An 18,138-nucleotide genomic window follows, 5' to 3' on the forward strand; every position below is an offset into this window, starting at 1 on the left:
ATGAGGTGGTAGGAGGGGCACAATCACAGTAAAATCAAATCCCATAACCGCTGGGTGGGTGACTCACAGACTGGAGAACATTATACCACAGCAGTCCACCCACTGGAGTGAAGGTTCTGAGCCCCACATCAGGCTTCCCAACCTGGGGGTCCGGCAATGGGGGAAGGAATTCCTAGAGAACCAGACTTTGAAGGCTACTGGGATTTGATTTCAGGACTTCAACAGAACTGGGGAAAACAGAGACTCCACTCTTGGAGGGCACACACAAAGTAGTGTGCGCATCAGGACCCAGGGGGAGGAGCAGTGACCCCAGGGGAAACTGAACCAGACCTACCTGCTAGTGTTGGAGGGTCTCCTGCAGAGGCAGGCAGTGGCTGTGTCTCACTGTGGGGACAAGGACACTGGCAGCAGAAGTTCTGGGAAGTACTCCTTGGTATGAGCCCTCCCAGAGTCCACCATTAGCCCCACCAAAGAGCCCAGGTAGGCTCCAGTGTTGGGTTGCCTCAGGCCAAAGAACCAACAAGGAGGGAACCTAGCCCCACCCATCAGTAGTCAAGGGGATTAAACTTTTACTGAGCTCTGCCCACCCAAGCAACAGTCAGCTCTACCCACCACTAGTCCCTCCCATCAGGAAACCTGCATAAGCCTCTTAGATAGCCTCATCCACCAGAGGACAGACAGCAGAAGCAAGAAGAATGACAATCCTGCAGCCTGTGGAACAAAAACCACATTCACAGAGAGATAGATAAGATGAAAAGGCAGAGGGCTATGTACCAGTTGAAGGAACAAGATAAAACCCCAGAAAAACAACTAACTGAAGTGGAGATAGGCAACCTTCCAGAAAAAGAATTCAGAATAATGATAGTGAAGATGATCCAGGACCTTAGAAAAAGAATAGAGGCAAAGATCAAGAAGATGCAAGAAATGTTTAACAAAGACCTAGAAGAATTAAAGAACAAACAAACAGAGATGAACAATACAATGACAGAAATGAAAACTACACTAGAAGGAATCAATAGCAGAATAACTGAGGCAGAAGAACGGGTAAGTGATGTGGAAGACAGAATGATGGAATTCACTGATGCAGAACAGAATAAAAGAAGAAGATATAACAATTATAAATATATATGCACCCAACATAGGAGCACCTCAATACTTAAGGCAACTGTTAACAGCTATAAAAGAGGTAATTGACAGTAACACAATAACAGTGGGGGACTTTAACACCTCACTTACACCAATGGACAGATCATCCAAAATGAAAATAAACAAGGAAACAGAAGCTTTAAATGACACAATAGACCAGATAGATTTAATTGAAATTAACAGGACATTCCATCCAAAAACAGATTATACTTTCTTCTCAAGTGCGCACAGAACATTCTCCAGGATAGATCACATCTTGGGTCACAAATCAAGCCACAGTAAATTTAAGAAAACTGAAATCATATCAAGCATCTTTTCTGACCACAATGCTATGAGATTAGAAATGAATTACAGGGAAAAAAACATAAAAAACACAAACACATGAAGGTTAAACAGTGCATTACTAAATAACCAAGAGATTGCTGAAGAAATCAAAGAGGAAATCAAAAAATACCTAGAGACAAATGACAATGAAAACACGACGATCCAAAACCTATGGGATGCAGCAAAAGCAGTTCTAAGAGGGAAGTTTATAGCTATAGAAGCCTACCTCAAGAAACAAGAAAAATCTCAAATAAACAATCTAACGTTACACCTAAAGGAACTAGAGAAAGAAGAACAAACAAAACCCAAAATTAGCAGAAGGAAAGAGATCATAAAGATCAGAGCAGAAATAAATGAAATGGAAACAAAGAAAACAATAGCACAGAGCAGTAAAACTAAAAGCTGGTCCTTTGATAAGATAAACAAAATTGATAAACCATTAGCTAGAATCATCAAGAAAAAGAGGGAGAGGACTCAAATCCAAATCAACAGAATTAGAAATGAAGAAGTTACAACAGACACCGCAGAAATACAAAGCATCCTAGGAGACTACTACAAGCAACCCTATGGCAATAAAATGGACAACCTGGAAGAAATGCACACATTTTTAGAAAGGTATAACCTTCCAAGACTGAAGCAGGAAGAAATAGAAAATATGAACAGCCCAATCACAAGTAATGAAATTGAAACGGTGATTAAATATCTTCCAACAAACAAAAGTCCAGGACCAGATGGCTTCACAGGTGAATTCTATCAAACATTTAGAGAAGAGCTAACACCTATCCTTCTCAAACTCTTCCAGAAAACTGCGGAGGAAGGAACACTCTCAATTCATTCTATGAGGCCACCATCACCCTGATACCAAAACCAGACAAAGATACTACAAAAACAGAAAATTACAGACCAATATCACTGATGAATATAGATGCAAAAATCCTCAACAAAATACTAGCAAACAGAATCCAACAACACATTAAGAGGATCATACACCATGATCAGGTGGGATTTATCCCAGGGATGCAAGGATTCTTCAATATATGTAGATCAATCAATGTGGTGGACCATATTGACAAACTGAAAAATAGAAACTGTATGATCATCTCAATAGATGCAAAAAAAGCTTCTGACAAAATTCAACACCGATTTCTGATAAAAACTCTCCAGAAAGTGGGCACAGAGGGAACCTACCTCCACATAATAAAGGCCATATATGACAAACTCACAGCAAACATCATTCTCAATGGTGAAAAACTGAAAGCATTTCCTCTAAGATCAGGAACAAGACAAGGATGTCCACTCTCACCACTATTATTCAACACAGCTTTGGAAGTCCTAGCCATGGCAATCAGAGAAGAAAAAGAAATAAAAGGAATACAGATTGGAAAAGAGGAAGTAAAGCTGTCACTGTTTGCAGATGACACGATACTATACATACAGAATCCTAAAGATGCCACCAGAAAGCTACTAGAGCTAGTCAATGAATTTGGTAAAGCTGCAGGATACAAAATTAATGCACAGAAATCTCTTGCATTCCTATGCACTAATGATGAAAAATCTGAAAGAGAAACTAAGGAAACACTCCCATTTACCACTGCAACAAAAAGAATAAAATACCTAGGAAAAAACCTACCTAGGGAGACAAAAGACCTGTATGCAGAAAACTATAAGACACTGATGAAAGAAATTAAAGATGATACAAACAGATGGGGAGATATACCATGTTCTTGGATTGGAAGAATCAATATTGTGGAAATGACTATACTACCCAAAGTAATCTACAGATTCAACGCCATCCCTATCAAATTACCAATGGCATTTTTTACAGAACTAGAACAAAAAAATCTTAAAATTTGTATGGAGACACAAAAGATCCCAAAGAGCCAAAGCAGTCTTGAGGGAAAAAAATGGAGCTGGAGGAATCAGACTCCCTGACTTCAGACTATACTACAAAGCTACAGTAATCAAGATAATATGGTACTGGCACAAAAACAGAAATATAGATCAATGGAACAGGACAGAAAGCCCAGCGATAAATCCATGCACCTATGGTCAACTAATCTATGACAAAGGAGGCAAGGAAATACTATGGAGAAAAGACAGCCTCTTCAATAAATGGTGCTGGGAAAAGACAGTCTCTTCAATAAATAGTGCCATTTTGAGTTTATTTTTGTGTATGGTGTTAGTTTTCCCAGCAATAAATGGTGCTGGGAAAACTAACACCATACACAAAAATAAACTCAAAATGGATTAGAGAGCTAAATGTAAGACCGGGCACTATAAAACTCTTAGAGGAAAACATAGGAAGAACACTCTTTGACATAAATCACAGCAAGATCTTTTTTGATCCACCTCCTAGAGTAATGGAAATAAAAACAAAAATTAAAAAATGGGACCTAATGAAACTTCAAAGCCTTTGCACAGCAAAGAAAACCATAAACAAGATGAAAAGACAGCCCTCAGAATCTTCTGCTATCTTCTTTCCACAGCCTGATTAGGAAATTCTGGCACACCACTTGAACCTAATTCTAAACAATAAAAAAATCCTACAAGGCATCTACATTTAAATAAATATTCATAGATGATCTCAAACCAAGTAGGGAAAGAAAGTAATTTTATTATTTTCTTTGAAATTTTCTTCTCTATTCAACTTTCCTATCTCTCTTGGCAGTGTATATATCTTGCTCATTCTGAAAATCTGGAGCATCCTAGCCTTTCTAGATTCCTAGTATCAATGTTTGGAGATGGGAGGGGGCAATTTACATTTAGTGATCAGCTACTATATACCAAGTATTACCTATATGAAGATCATGGAATATTACTTGTGAAATAGTGCAAATGAAATTCTCATGGAGTTATTCATGCTTCTGTCCCCTCGAGGTCTATTTTCAGCTTAAATTTTAACTCTGGAGACATTATTTTCTGGTAAAAGGAAGTAGGAAGAGGAAAACACCAGTCACTAAGCTGTGAAATAGTGGCAGCAGGCCATGGGAGCATAATGCCCAGGGTAGAAAGCAGGCAGAGATGCAACACCTTTCAAAGCCCCGGATGCTACGGCTGTGCAGTTGGCGTCTGACCCAAAGCCTTTTCTCCTTAATTATTTTAAGATTTTGTTTTCTTTTTCTCTTTAGTTTCTGTAGCTTAACAATGGTCTTTCCAGGTGTGGACTTATTTTATTTATTGTGATAGGCTTCCTTAACTTGAGAAATCATATCCTATCCTTCACCAGCACTTGAAAATTTTCAGTATCTCTTTTACTATTACTATTCCCCGTTCTCACCCTTTTCAACTTCTGGAACTCCTAATAGATTTGCATTTCATTTTTACAATCTATATTCCTTGTTTCTTACACTCCTTTTATGTTTTACCATACTTGTTGCATTCTAGGTAATGTATTCAACTCTTTCTATTAACTCATTCTCTTTTCCTATATATTTTATTTTTAGAAATTTTATTTGCTTCTGTTACAAATTTCCGTAATCTTCGGTATTTTTTCTTTTAATCACTCTTTTCTATTCTTTTTAACATTTCAATACTTTTAAACACGTTTATTGTATATTCTCTTTCAGATTTTTGAATAACTTCAGGATCATGTTACATACTTTGCCTGCCTACCCTCTTTCCTACTTGATTATTTATAGTGTATCTAAACAGACCACTTCTCTGTGTCCTTCTAGATGCTCTAGAGGTTGCAAGAGCCAGGATCAGTTCCCTCCTCTCCCCATTAAATTTTTAGCTTGGAAAGTCTTGTACCATATGGACTTCAATCCATATATAAATATATACGGTATAAATTTGGATTTCAATCCACAGGCTTATGGTTTTAGCAACTTATGAGAGACATTTTTCACAACTGGAGGCATGAAAAGTAACAAGGCTCCTTGGCATGTTCTGGGCTAGAAGGAGTGTTTGTTGATGAGAACAATTGTTTCCAAGTCTCACGGTTTTGCATACTTTCGATTAGTCAAAAAAGACTCCTTCTTTTGTAGGTTTAGGATGATATCTGTGATGTCTTCTCACCCTGCCTGGGCTTTAAAATCCCAGTCCCTAGACGTATGATCTATATTTATGTTCCAAATTCATTGAGTCACCAAGCTGCCAGCTCTAGAATGTGCTATTCTGTTTTACTCTCGTTTTAATTTTTAGATTTTCTTTTGTTTCCTCTTTTTTTTTTTTTTTTTTTTTGCGGCACGTGGGCCTCTCACTGTTGTGGCCTCTCCCATTGCGGAGCACAGGCTCCGGATGCGCAGGCTCAGCGGCCATGGTTCACGGGCCCAGACTCTCCGCGGCATGTGGGATCTTCCCAGGCCAGGGCACGAACCCGTGTCCCCTGCATTGGCAGGCGGACTCTCAACCACTGCGCCACCAGGGAAGCCCCTTATTTCCTCTTTATAAAATAAAGTATGTGTTAAATTTTGGGGAGTTAGAATTTACCTAGCATTTCTGTGAATTTCTCACATTAGGATGGATCTGAATTAACTCAGACTGCCATGTTATCAGAGCTCCCTAACTTTTCTTTCTAGTATTCTTATTTTCTATCAGGGTTTTTCTCCCCACTGATCTGTCACATAAGAGTGAATTTACAAAAATCCAATTTATTCTGTAGACTCGACCCTAAAGAAAGAAAAAAAAAACTTCAAGTTTCAAGTTTTTTGAAGAAAAACTTCGAGTTTCTATGGATTTTTACTCTCCTCATACTAAGGAATCAACAGTGGGAAGTCACTTACAACAGCAGTTCACACATTTTTAGGACCAGGTGTCTAAAGCTTTAAACTTACTTAATTTTAGGTATATTTTCCTCCTGTCTAATATTTTTTTCAGAATTTCCCCCCTCTCTTTAGTTCATCTAAAGCCTACATATCACTTACACAGCACTGTTCTTTACTAACTCCATTATTTTTTCTATGAGAAAATGCATTACTTACAAATTGTGCTCACTTTCTTCTGTATTTTATATTATTTTTTCCTAGACGTGCCTGAGAAAGATCATGCCGAAGATATTTACACTTATGTCTCCCAGGAGTGATGGGTAACTGTAGCAAGTGACAGAACTTGAATTTGGAGAATAAAGAGGAAGACTACATTGTGTACTGGTGTTGAGAGCAAGTATAAATTCTTCTCAATTTCTAGTGCTGATTCTTAGTGAAGATCAGACTAAACACTGAGACTGAGACTAATTGAGAAAGAAGATTCTGGATTAGAGGGTATTACGGAATTTTGTTGGTGTGTGTTGCGGGGGCAGGGGGGAGAGAGAGAGAGGAAGAGTTTCAGACAATAACAATGATTGCAGTGTAAAGAAGAGGGTATAGAAGAAAAAAGAAATCTTCAGGTGCTGTGGGAAGTGAAAAAGTGATTCTTTTTTTTTTAATGGAAGATACCTAGGGAAGGTGAGGACTGCCTACATTTTCTACACTGCAGTATATATCACAGAGCACATTCCATTCACCTTGAGAAAGGGAGAGAGGGAGAAAAGAAAGGAAGGAAGGAAGGAGGAGAACATTTCAGAATAGATGGAGATTGTGTGATTACTGTTGTGTGATGATTTTTCAGGATCTTAAAGAACCAGATCTAAGGAATCCATCCTACATTAGACTTCCTTTTTGTTCCTTCCTTTTGTTTGCTGTTTGGATATACCAGATTCAAGTGCAGAGCATCTAAGAACTTCCCAGTGAAAAGGGCAGAGGGTCTCATCTCCCAGTGCTACTGACACTGTGCCTTTTGCCTCTGGTGGTCATCCCAAGGATCCAGCAGCACATGCAATCTACTTTTCATCTACGTCCAAAATCTGATCTGCTTGATAACATAGGTTTTAAGTTCACCTATGATCTGGAAACATTTTTTAAAGGTTTAATTCTCTGTTATTTTAGAGTCTGAGGACTTTTTATAGCATCAAAGCAATAAAGATTAGAAAAAAATTACTGGATCTTCATATTCTATTTTCTAAACGGTGACATATTTCCTTTCTCTTTCTCTTTGTACCCACCAATGAGAGGTACAAAATGAGATGTTATCTTGGAGATCATGTGTAGAGGAAACAATCTTTTGTACCAATAATATAATAATAGTATTTTTCTGCCTAGTACTAATAGAAATATAGTGTGTTTTTTCATAATTTCTGTTCTTAAAATATTTCATTTTGATTTTTAAATAAATTATATATACAAGGGGCTGTTACTCTTCACATAGGAACTATACTACAACCTTGAATTGTTTATAACCTCCACCTGCTTATTATTTAATTAAAATAAAGGATCAACTTTTTTCTCATTCATATTTTCCTTTCAATTCCATTGTTGATTATGTGTGCACTACAAATAGGTAGACTTAAGCAGATTTTTAAAAGTGAAGTGGCTTTACAAATGCTGTCAATTATGCTTTGAGACTATTCCATATTCATTTGTTTCTTTTCCTATGGTATTTTCAATGCTTTTTTCTTCTCACATTATCTTACGTCCATCTTCTTCACAGTAGTAATTGATTGCTTTATTGCTTGTCTGTCTTTTTTTTCCTTGTATAAATTCCTGCTTTGTTTCTTTGTCCTTTGTTTCTAATTCATTGAAAACATTCTTCCTGCTTTGCAGGACTAGACTCAAATGACTCTTTCATACACAAATAATAAACTTAATCTTACTCTTCTGTGTTTATCTATAGCTCTAGCAATAATACCAGCTCTAACATTTATGGAATGCTAGTACTATCTAGGTAATTGTTCAATTTAATGGCAAATATATTTCTTTTCCAGTATAATAGAACTATATTATAATGAATTATTAAAATTAAAACTTTATTTATTCTGTTCTTGAAACACGGTCCAACAAACTTTCTGGCCAAATCAGTCTTCTGTGTGTTTGTTGTTAGCCACTTAATAAATCAGTGATTCTCTTTAGCTTTTACTTTGTAATTTTTCAGACACTTAATTATTTTTACATGGCTTATAGAGAAGGAATAACAATAACAAGGGGACATGCTGTAATGCAGTAAAACTTGTCCTAATTAAAACAAAAAACAACAACAAAATACTTGTCCTAGCTCTATGTTTGAGTTTGGCTAGCCTATCATGTATAAGCATCAGTGTTGAGGAAAAGTGAATATTTCATGTTGGCATGAATATGAGAGTCTCCTGAGTATAAAGTGATAGTATTAAATTTGGGTGAAAATAAACAGGTCTTTAACATAAAATGTTAGAAGTTCATAAAAATGAAGCAATGACAACAGTGAGGATTCTATTGGTACAAAATGTTGTAAATAGGTATGAAAAATGTCAATTAGAATGACATTCATTCATTTACTCACGAGTGTCTACTCTCTGTCAGGTACTGTGCTAAATGCTGAAAATGGTGATCCAATAAAACATGGGTCAGATGAAAATGGTGAACTTGAAGACTAGGATCTTTAAATAGATTTGAAAAATGGTTCCTTTTGAAAGGATAATTGAACATAGGGAAGTTTCTGTAATAATTGTGTCATGATTTTGAATAAGACATAAACAGAACATATGGTATTGGTAGAGCTCATTCCAGAGAAACCAAAACAGTACTAACTGCTGATGGAACATGATGCATCATTCACCATGACCATAAAATAAACCTGCTAAGAGTGTGGCAAATACCTCCAATATCCCTGAAATCCATGAAAGCGTTGTGCTCAATACCAAAGCAAAGAAAATAGGGATCTGTTTCTTCAACACCCACTATTTATGCATATTTCATTCACAGTCAAGTGTCCAATCAAATTCTTTTTCTCCTGAAATTCTGATGTATTTGGGGGATTCTGTGTGAAGCCAAAGGAGTAAGTGATGGTTCTGAACATTTTAACTCACCACGTGCTTCCTGTGAAATGAAATTTGACCTGAAATAGTATTACCAAGGTTTATCACATAACTTGGTTACAAAATGTTGCTCTACATGTAAAGGAAAAAGATTTGTTACTATTGAAGATACTCAGATAATGTGCTATACTTAGAACCCAAAACCTCTAAAATATTAATTGCAAATTTATTTTGAACAATGACAGCAGCCAAAAGTAGCTTTGAAGGTAAACATTTCAACTGATAAAAATAGTATAATAGTTTAGAAATATATGATCTGGTGTGTTTGTAAAATGTGCACCTTATAATCAAACTTTACATAGAATCAGTCTGTATGTGACTATAAGCACTGGTGTTAATTTCCAAGGCACTTTGTTACTGAAGACATATGGAATAATAGTGATAAATTTCCCTGTTCAGAGTCTTATGTTTGACTGCTTTTCCTTTGCGAGTTGGTGGCACAAACTATTTGGCATCTGCGATAATTTCAAGACCCTTATTAATAGTGGAAAGTAGTAGGTGACTGAGAAAAGAGTTTTGCTATGACTGAGAATTTATTTAGGATAAAATTTAAAAGGAGCCTTTGAAAATAATACAAAACAAATATTCTAATTTACTAGCATTTTCCAGAGCTTTGAGAAATTTAGTTTAGGTACTTATTCAAACAGATTGACCTCCATTCTCAGTACATAACGCTATTTGTTTCTTACCAGTTCTGTGGCTTCATGTGCAAGAACTTTGGCTTCTTTGGCAATTTTCTCAGCTTTATCAATATAGTCCTTAATATTGCTGTAAGCTTTGAAGGCTGCAGTGGCATTGAAGGAGATGTTTTTGGCCTCATCAAGGATTCTGTTGGGATTGCCCCCAAAAAGAACATCAGAGCAGTTGGTACTCAAATGAAGAACATCTTACTTATAACAAATATGGCTTCCAAATGATCATGGTCAGTATAATTATGTTAATTCCAAACCATAGTGAGGTATCTACTAATTGTATTATATTGTAGTTTTCAGTTTAAACTCATATTCCTAAATAATTAAGCAGTGAAATGCTGCCAACATATTTTTAAGTACCCATAGCATCCTCCAGAAGTTTCTGCAACCATGAGCACCACGCAAGTATGAGCAGTGAGACGATTCTTTATGTTATTTGTGAAGCACGCACAGGTTTCAGAGCACTTGTTCTATATTATTGGAATGAAGTTCACAAAATCTCTTTAGAGTAGGTGCACTTCTCAGATGAGGCCAAATGAGTCTCGGTTAAATTGCTTGTCTCAGGTCACATGACCAACATGTCACTAATTAGCTAATTAAGGACTTGGAGCCTGCCTCTGTTGACTTCTAGCTTACTGCTCCATTTACCACCCTTCATGATAAATTAGCAAAATGTTAAAAAATGTTATAAAATTGTTATAAAATGAATTGTATGTAAATTTTTTCCCAGGGTCTTCAAACATTAATATTTTCCTTTGTATCAAGAGTATTAAGTATTGAAACAGAACCTTACACATGGAGTATATTAAATACAGATTCATTTAGGAAAATTATTCTTGGGGCTAATACACCTATTTTGTTATGACAACCCTGAAATTGTAGGGGAAGCCCACCAGTTATACCTAGAAGGCTGTTTACGCGTCAAACACACCTCACCAGTTGCCCCTCCCTCACTGACCCATATAAGAATCCCAGTTATAATGAGCTGTTATTTCACAGGGCAGTATGTAGTGCCTCCATGGAATTTGAAAGAAAAAACAAGACTTAAAGGCTCTGTATGGAGCCACATTTTCAAAAGCCACCCTTTTAACAATAAATAGTTTGATTTCATTAAAAATATAAAACTGAAATTTGAAGCAGAATGTGTGTTTATACGTTATTATTTAAAATGCTAATAAGGAAACTGCTGCGCTCTCCAATCAAGAACAGAAAATATTTTTTCTAAGTGTAGCCTAAGGCAATGTTCACTCCCCGCCATGCCATATTTGAATCTACTTTTAACTCAGACTTTTGATGCTGCTCCAGTAGAGCTTTGCCCAGACCCTTCTAATTAGGCTTTTCCACAGAAAGGCCATGTAGCTCGTATGTGCATACTTACAAAAATCAAGATTTGAAAGCAACTCTCTACCATTTCTGCTAGTCAAAACTTTTGGACAAGTGTCAAGATACATAGATATTTCCAACAACAAATGACATACCTATCAAGGACAGCAGATGAGTCATTTAACTGAGCCGCATGGCTCTCAGCCTGGGACACCTTCTCAGCAAGCTTCCTGTCCTTTATTTCTTGGGAGAGGTCTTCTATTTTACCTTTCAGATCCTCAGACAGGGGTGGCAATTTAGTTTGAATGTCTTCGACATACTGATATGTAGAGAAAATAAGGTATTTTAAGTAAGTGAATCCAAGCCTCCTCTCACTTATTAATTTCTCTTGGAGATCTAATTATACACACTTAGGTTTTTATGAAAGTTCAAATTTACTAACCTAGCAAAAAAGAATAGAAAATATAAGCTATTATTTAATGATAGAGATTAGGAAATATATGAAGGCAATTTATACCAAGAAGAACCTGACAATCTTTTTAAAAAAATGCTACTTTGTAGCATTTTTGATAGCATAAATAATAGTCATTGGGATCTTTTACACTATTTGTATTTCTATTACCATTCATCACCATATATCAGTATCTACTGCATTAGACAGTATGTTAAAAGTCTGTTTGTAGCTTTACATTTCTCTTTTAACTAATATTCTGTGAATATTGAAGCAGATTGTAAGTGCTATCCTAGGAACAAGAAATGCCCTTCATCACTGTGAAAAAAATACAGGTTGGTGTGAGTGTGTGAGTACCCTCACCAGACATTCATGTCTACTGAGCAAATAATGTGAAGTTCTAATTGTTAACCAATGGGTGAGCACGGTCACAATAGAATAAGGCAAAAACAACTTTATACCCACAAGAAAATAACAGTATTTGCTTATACTACTGAGATTTCTCATTGATTCCCATTTATGAGAGGTTGTATCATTATCATCTTTCTTTTAACTTTGGGTTTCACCAAATACTCACGTCTATGACTGAGTTGATTTCATCTGCAAGACGGTTGGCTTCATCAAGTATGTCAGTGCCTTCTTTTAAAGTGTCCTCAGTTTGTCGTTTGCCACTTTCAATAGCCTCCTTCTTTTTCTGTAGGACAGTATAAACAAAACATCAAAATGCCCTTTGGGGAAAACCCTATCCAGCCCTGTATTCCTGGCTTTCCTAAGCTGTCTAAACAAGGCTTTGCAAACAAGATATGTCATGTTGACTGTGAGACTACATGAGAGTGCTATAGACTACCCAGCCAGCCCTCCAAGAGTTACTTTATTTAAATACCTGTACAGGTACTTTCTTCCTCCTATTGTGAGAAAGTCATGCAAGAGAAGAAAAGTTATGTGATGGTAGCTGAGGGATTAAAAAATATTTTTAAAGTGAGATGCACATCCATTTTAACTGAAATGTAAGTACTGAATATGCATTGCTGAGCATGTCGTAGTACACTGAATTACATTGGAATGAGACATTAAATTCCAGAATCTATGTCCAAATGAATGTTTTGTGAGCATAAGTGTAAGCAGATTTATTCTATGGGAGTTCTGTAAAAATTGGAAGAAGTGGGATTTTATTTTTTTTATTTGTTATTTTTAAAATAATTAATTTTATTTTTGGCTGCGTTGGGTTTTCGTTGTTGTGTGCAGGCTTTCTTTAGTTGTGGCGAGCGGGGTCTACTCTTCGTTGTGGTGCACGGGCTTCTCTTGTTGCAGAGCATGGGCTCTGGGCGGGCAGGCTTCAGTAGTTGTGGTGCATGAGCTTAGTTGCTCTGCGGCATGTGGGAGCTTCCCGAACCAGAGCTTGAACCCGTGTCCCCTGACTAAGCAGGCGGATTCTTAACCACTGTGCCACCAGGGAAGCCCAGAAGTGGGATTTCAAAGGAAACTTAGGGAAAGTACTTTCCAAAAAAAGAGAGAAACTCTCACATGGAAGAATAAACTTAATGGACTGTTCCATAAAAAAGAGAGCAGACTCTAATTTTTCTTTGAAACTGATAGCTTGTCTCAAATCACATGAAACTCATTCCTAGTCTGGAAGAGTAAAATCAATGAGAAAGATATAGTGTTATTTTTCCGTTTGGAACATAATTTTGCCTTTTTTTTCTTTCTATTTCTGACTCATTCTTTCAATTACCTTTTTACCTGTGGATTTAACTGCATCAATTATAATTTTAAGCCTTTGCCACTTACACTTTTTATATAAATAATAATGCTAGTTTATATATTCATTTAGATTTCAGTATGTGCCAGGCAGTTTATAAGCTTTTCTCATTTAATTCTAAACTAACACACATCCTGTGTTTATCACCTTTTAAATGAATAGAAAAAGTTAAGTGATTTACCCAAGGTCACACAGTTAGTACAGTGTAGTTAAGATCTGAATCCCAGTCTACCTAATGATAGAGCTTCGGTCTTGAGTTGTGAAAGCACTGACTTTCCAATTGTGGAAATCACACTTCTTATTTGCACTGGATAGTGCTAATTTCACACCCTACTTTCCCTACCTCTTCACCAACCACTTCAATCTGCTGCCAGTACACACATCTTATTCCTGCCTCTGAGCCTTTACAGTTGCAGTTGCCTTCACCATGTGCTCTTCCCCAGTTCCTTGCCTTGTTTCCTCCTCCATTTAGCTTCATGTAAAATGCTTATTCTCTCAATACTCAAAGTATGGCCCATTGACCAGCAGCATTGGCATCACTGGGAAGCTTCTTAGAAATGCACAATCTCAATGCCTTTTTGGGAACTACCAACTCAGAATCTGCATTTAACGAGAAGCCTAAGTGATTGATATACACAATAAAATTTGAGAGAAATTGGTTTAGAACACAGCCTGGCACACAGTGAACACTACAGAATTGTTAACTATTTAATTACCTTATTTTCTTTTCCCTAGAACTCATTTATCTGAATTATATTTTATAGGGTGGCCGTCGATTATAGAAACATAGATAATACGACTTTATTTTTTGTATAGATTGAACCATCTTGACTGCTTCTTCTAAGAGTTGCTAAAAGCACAGGATATTTAATGATAATCAGACACCAATTCATCACAAGATGCATGCATAGGGAGGAGAGGAAATGTACAGCCCATTGAGCTGGACCTAGTGGACGAAGGATAACATTTAATTCGTCAGGCAATACACTGAGAACAAGTCACTTATTATGCATATTAGCCCACGCTCCAGACTTTATGGCCATATTATATTCTTATTTATTGGTTTAGTGACTATCTTTCTCACTATAATATAAATTCCATAAAACAGTCTTTGTATCACTTTATCTTCAGTACCTAGAAGAGTTTCCTCAATAAATAGTTCTGTTTGCACTAGTGACTCTTGGTTCATTCAACTACTCCCAGGCCTGGCTAAATCAGAGAAATTTCATTCTCCCTTCACGAACAGCAAATGTAGAGGTGGTCCTGATGTTCCTGGTTATAAGGCATATCTTATTTTCCAAAGGTCTGACACTCTTATATAACTATCAGTTTTAGCCCTTAGCTTTTTTTTTTTTTTTTGTGGTACACGGGCCTCTCACTCTTGTGGCCTCTCCCGTTGCGGAGCACAGGCTCCGGACTCGCAGGCTCCGCAGCCATGGCTCACGGGCCCAGCCGCTCTGTGGCATGTGGGATCTTCCCGCACCGGGGCACGAACCCGCGTCCCCTGCATCGGCAGGCGGACTCTCAACCACTGCGCCACCAGGGAAGCCCTAGCCCTTAGCTTTTGTATGAACTGATTTAAAATTGACCTTGGACAGACATTCAAGAAACTTTCTTTAGCATGGCTTGTTTGCATTTATGAATCAAGCTAACAAAATGCTGTATCAATAGGAGGGAGAATATTTCCACCTATATGTGAGGTGAAGAGCTACATTCATTTTGGTTTCAATTAAGCAGTGAGTTAGAATCTTTATAAAAGCTCTCTTTGAGTCACTTTAAGGAATCCATTGTTATGCAAAGATCAAAATGTGCTTTTTCTCTTTTAATCACACTGAAGCAGAAATGATCTAGGGATTAAAGAGATTTTCAGTGGTGGCTAGTTTCAGATTAGACACTAATGAAATCTAGGTTTGAACCAAGGAAAGATGAAGATTTGGAGCTCCTAAATATTGATAAAAGCATCGATATAACATTTATCTGTGTTTGCTTTATAGTACTTTCTTCATTGAGAAAGAACACTTCTGTTCTGTCTTGTGCCGGGTACTACTGTCTGCCCTGGAGATACAGTGGGGGCCGGAAGACATGTTTCTCATGGCTTTCTGGAGGGAAAAAAATTGAATGAATATATTAATGTATATTTTTAATGATGAGTGCTATAAAAATAAATAAAGACAGGGAATGGATAGAGAAGGATGTAGGATATAAAATACTTAAAGATAGGAAGCTTTGAGGAGCAAACGGGGGGCTCCTGTTTAGAGAGAATTATTCTCCAAGTGTATACCACAAGCATAATTGTTAAGTGATTCTGATTAGACACCAAAGTTGTTGTATTTCTACTTTTAACTTCTAATTAGATCTTAATTCATTCCAGAGCTTTGTAAGTTTAATACCTGTTTTTTTTTTTTTTTTTTTTTGCTGAGGGGGGTTGCTGGGGGGTGGATTAAGAACTTACAAAAGTTATCTTCCTGTCTGTCTCTATCTAGCAACTCATTCTTCCCTTTCTTCCAGCTCCTTCCTGTTCAAGGTCATAATGGTAAACTTGGGGACAGACTGCTCAAAACACGTTACTTTGCTTGATTGAATTGCTCATCTCCTCTTTGCCCCTCAGCCCACAGTTTCCTCTGCCTTTTCTCCATTGCTGGAAATGGCATTCTAACCCTGTCCCGTTCTAGAAAGTAGCATTCAAAGCCTTCTGTGATCTGGCTCCAAAGGTCCATTTTCAGAGCCATCTTCTGCTACAGACTTATGTAGCTTATGAACAAGTATCACTGCTCTATTTGACATTTCCTAAGATCATACTTGCAGAGCTCTGTGTTTCTGCTTATGCTGCTCCATCATTTCTATCAACTTCTATGATGCCATCATTTTGGTGTTTGATTCTCCCAGCCCATATTAATCACAGTGTTACATATAATGAAAGGTTAAAATGGCTGAATTTTCAGGAAATCGTAAGTTCTCTGAGGCCAGAAATCATTCCCATTCAGCCTCTAACACCCTGGTTACCAATAGCATCTTGATAATGGTAGATGTCTAACAGACATCTGCATATTATTCCTGCCTGCTTTCCTAGCCTTACATCACACTATTTTCCAATACAAACCCAATCCTCCAGTTTACATGAACCACTCAGAAAGTCCCCCAAATATAATCTTAATCCATGACTCCAATATTTCAATTGCTTCTGATAGATTTCAGGATAAAACCAAATTCCTCAGCTTCATTCTCAGAATGCAGTTCTCTTATAACTCAAGGTCTGGACCCTCTCTGTCTTCGTTGGCTTTCTATCCCCTCACTAGTTCACAGGCAGTCTTTATTCCAATCCTATCAAATCACTGACATTTCTCCAAAATGTCTATATGTTTGCATGTTTTTTTTTCTTATTTCTGGAATGTTCTTCCTCTTCTACTTTGACTCACTAGAGCTCACCCTTCAGGACTTAGCATACGTGTCCTCTATGAAGCCCTTCCTAAATCCAGGGGTGATTTCGATGCCCTTCCTTTGCATACCTCCATGATAACTCCTGTAGTGTACAGACTAGTTTACTTGTGTGAGCCTCCCACTAAATACAAGTCACCTGAAATCATCAGAGGTGGTGTTTTATTTTTTATATCAATATCAGTGTCTTTAAAGCTTAAGGCTGCATCTGAATCATGGGTAGGATTTTAAAAACACGGGTCGCTGGGCTCCACTCCCAGTTTCTGAGTTGATAGGCTTGGGGGGAACCTGAGAATCTGCATTATTAACAAGTGTCTAGGTGATGCTAATGCTGCTGTTCCAAGGACCACACCATGGGGACCAGTGTTTGATATACTCAGTTTTGGTTTAGTACATTTCCTGAACTTAGTAGGGGTTTGATAAATGTTTTTAATAATAAACATTACATGCTTACTTCCTTAAATTAAAAAAAATGAGTTGGGTCTTAATTATATCACCTTTTTGTGGGCACAGGCTCAATGAAGTCATTTATTTAAAGCACAACTAATTACTCAATCAAATGGATACAACATATCAGTTCTTTTAAAATCTATATGTACATCAGATTAACCCAGGGGATGTTTTAGAATATGGACCCTGGACCACATCTCAGACCAGCTACCTCAGATTCTGGGTGGGAGCCCAGGGGTTGTATCTGTTTAGCAAACTCTAAACAGGTGATGCTTTATTGGCCAGTCTAGCATCAACCTTGGCAATCAACCTTAATCAGCCTTGGCAAGCAACCTTAAATAAGCTCTGCCTTATTCATATTAATTCAGTCAGTTTATCTATTTATTCTAGTAAGTTTTAAACAAGCCTTTAGTTAAGCATCACGTGTAAAATGAAAATACAAGAAGGACAACTTACACTTCAATACTGACTACATAAGCTCCAGGCTTCTCTAGGGGTACCCAAGAATGATGGCTCTTGGTTTTAAACATCACTAAAATGAAGGAATAGCTAAAAGCACCATTTACTGTGCCACTACAACTCTTCTTGAAATACTTCCCAGATGCTTATTATAATTTCCACACAGGTTATTTTAATTTCTTAAACTGTTGCCATAAAATGGAGTGGTGCACCTCCGGGTAAGTTACACCACTGGTGTATCACCGAGCAAGATGAATCATGCGGAAGCCTGTGA

General features: G+C 37.2%; 1 protein-coding gene across 1 annotated transcript in view; it reads right to left on the reverse strand.

Moving 5' to 3' along the window:
* The window catches only part of LAMA2 (laminin subunit alpha 2), a 588,138-nt gene that overhangs the window by 89,845 nt on the left and 480,155 nt on the right, over positions 1–18,138 (reverse strand). The window contains exons 41-43 of the mRNA XM_024759015.1: positions 12,339–12,455; positions 11,466–11,629; positions 9,985–10,123 (exon numbers count right to left, since the gene is read on the reverse strand). Of these exons, the coding sequence (XP_024614783.1) occupies positions 9,985–10,123; positions 11,466–11,629; positions 12,339–12,455 (420 nt within the window). The remainder of the gene's footprint in view (positions 1–9,984; positions 10,124–11,465; positions 11,630–12,338; positions 12,456–18,138) is intronic.

This window comes from Neophocaena asiaeorientalis, unplaced genomic scaffold (assembly GCF_003031525.2).
Source record: "Neophocaena asiaeorientalis asiaeorientalis breed wild unplaced genomic scaffold, Neophocaena_asiaeorientalis_V1.1 scaffold5, whole genome shotgun sequence".
In the NCBI taxonomy this organism is placed as follows: domain Eukaryota; kingdom Metazoa; phylum Chordata; class Mammalia; order Artiodactyla; family Phocoenidae; genus Neophocaena; species Neophocaena asiaeorientalis.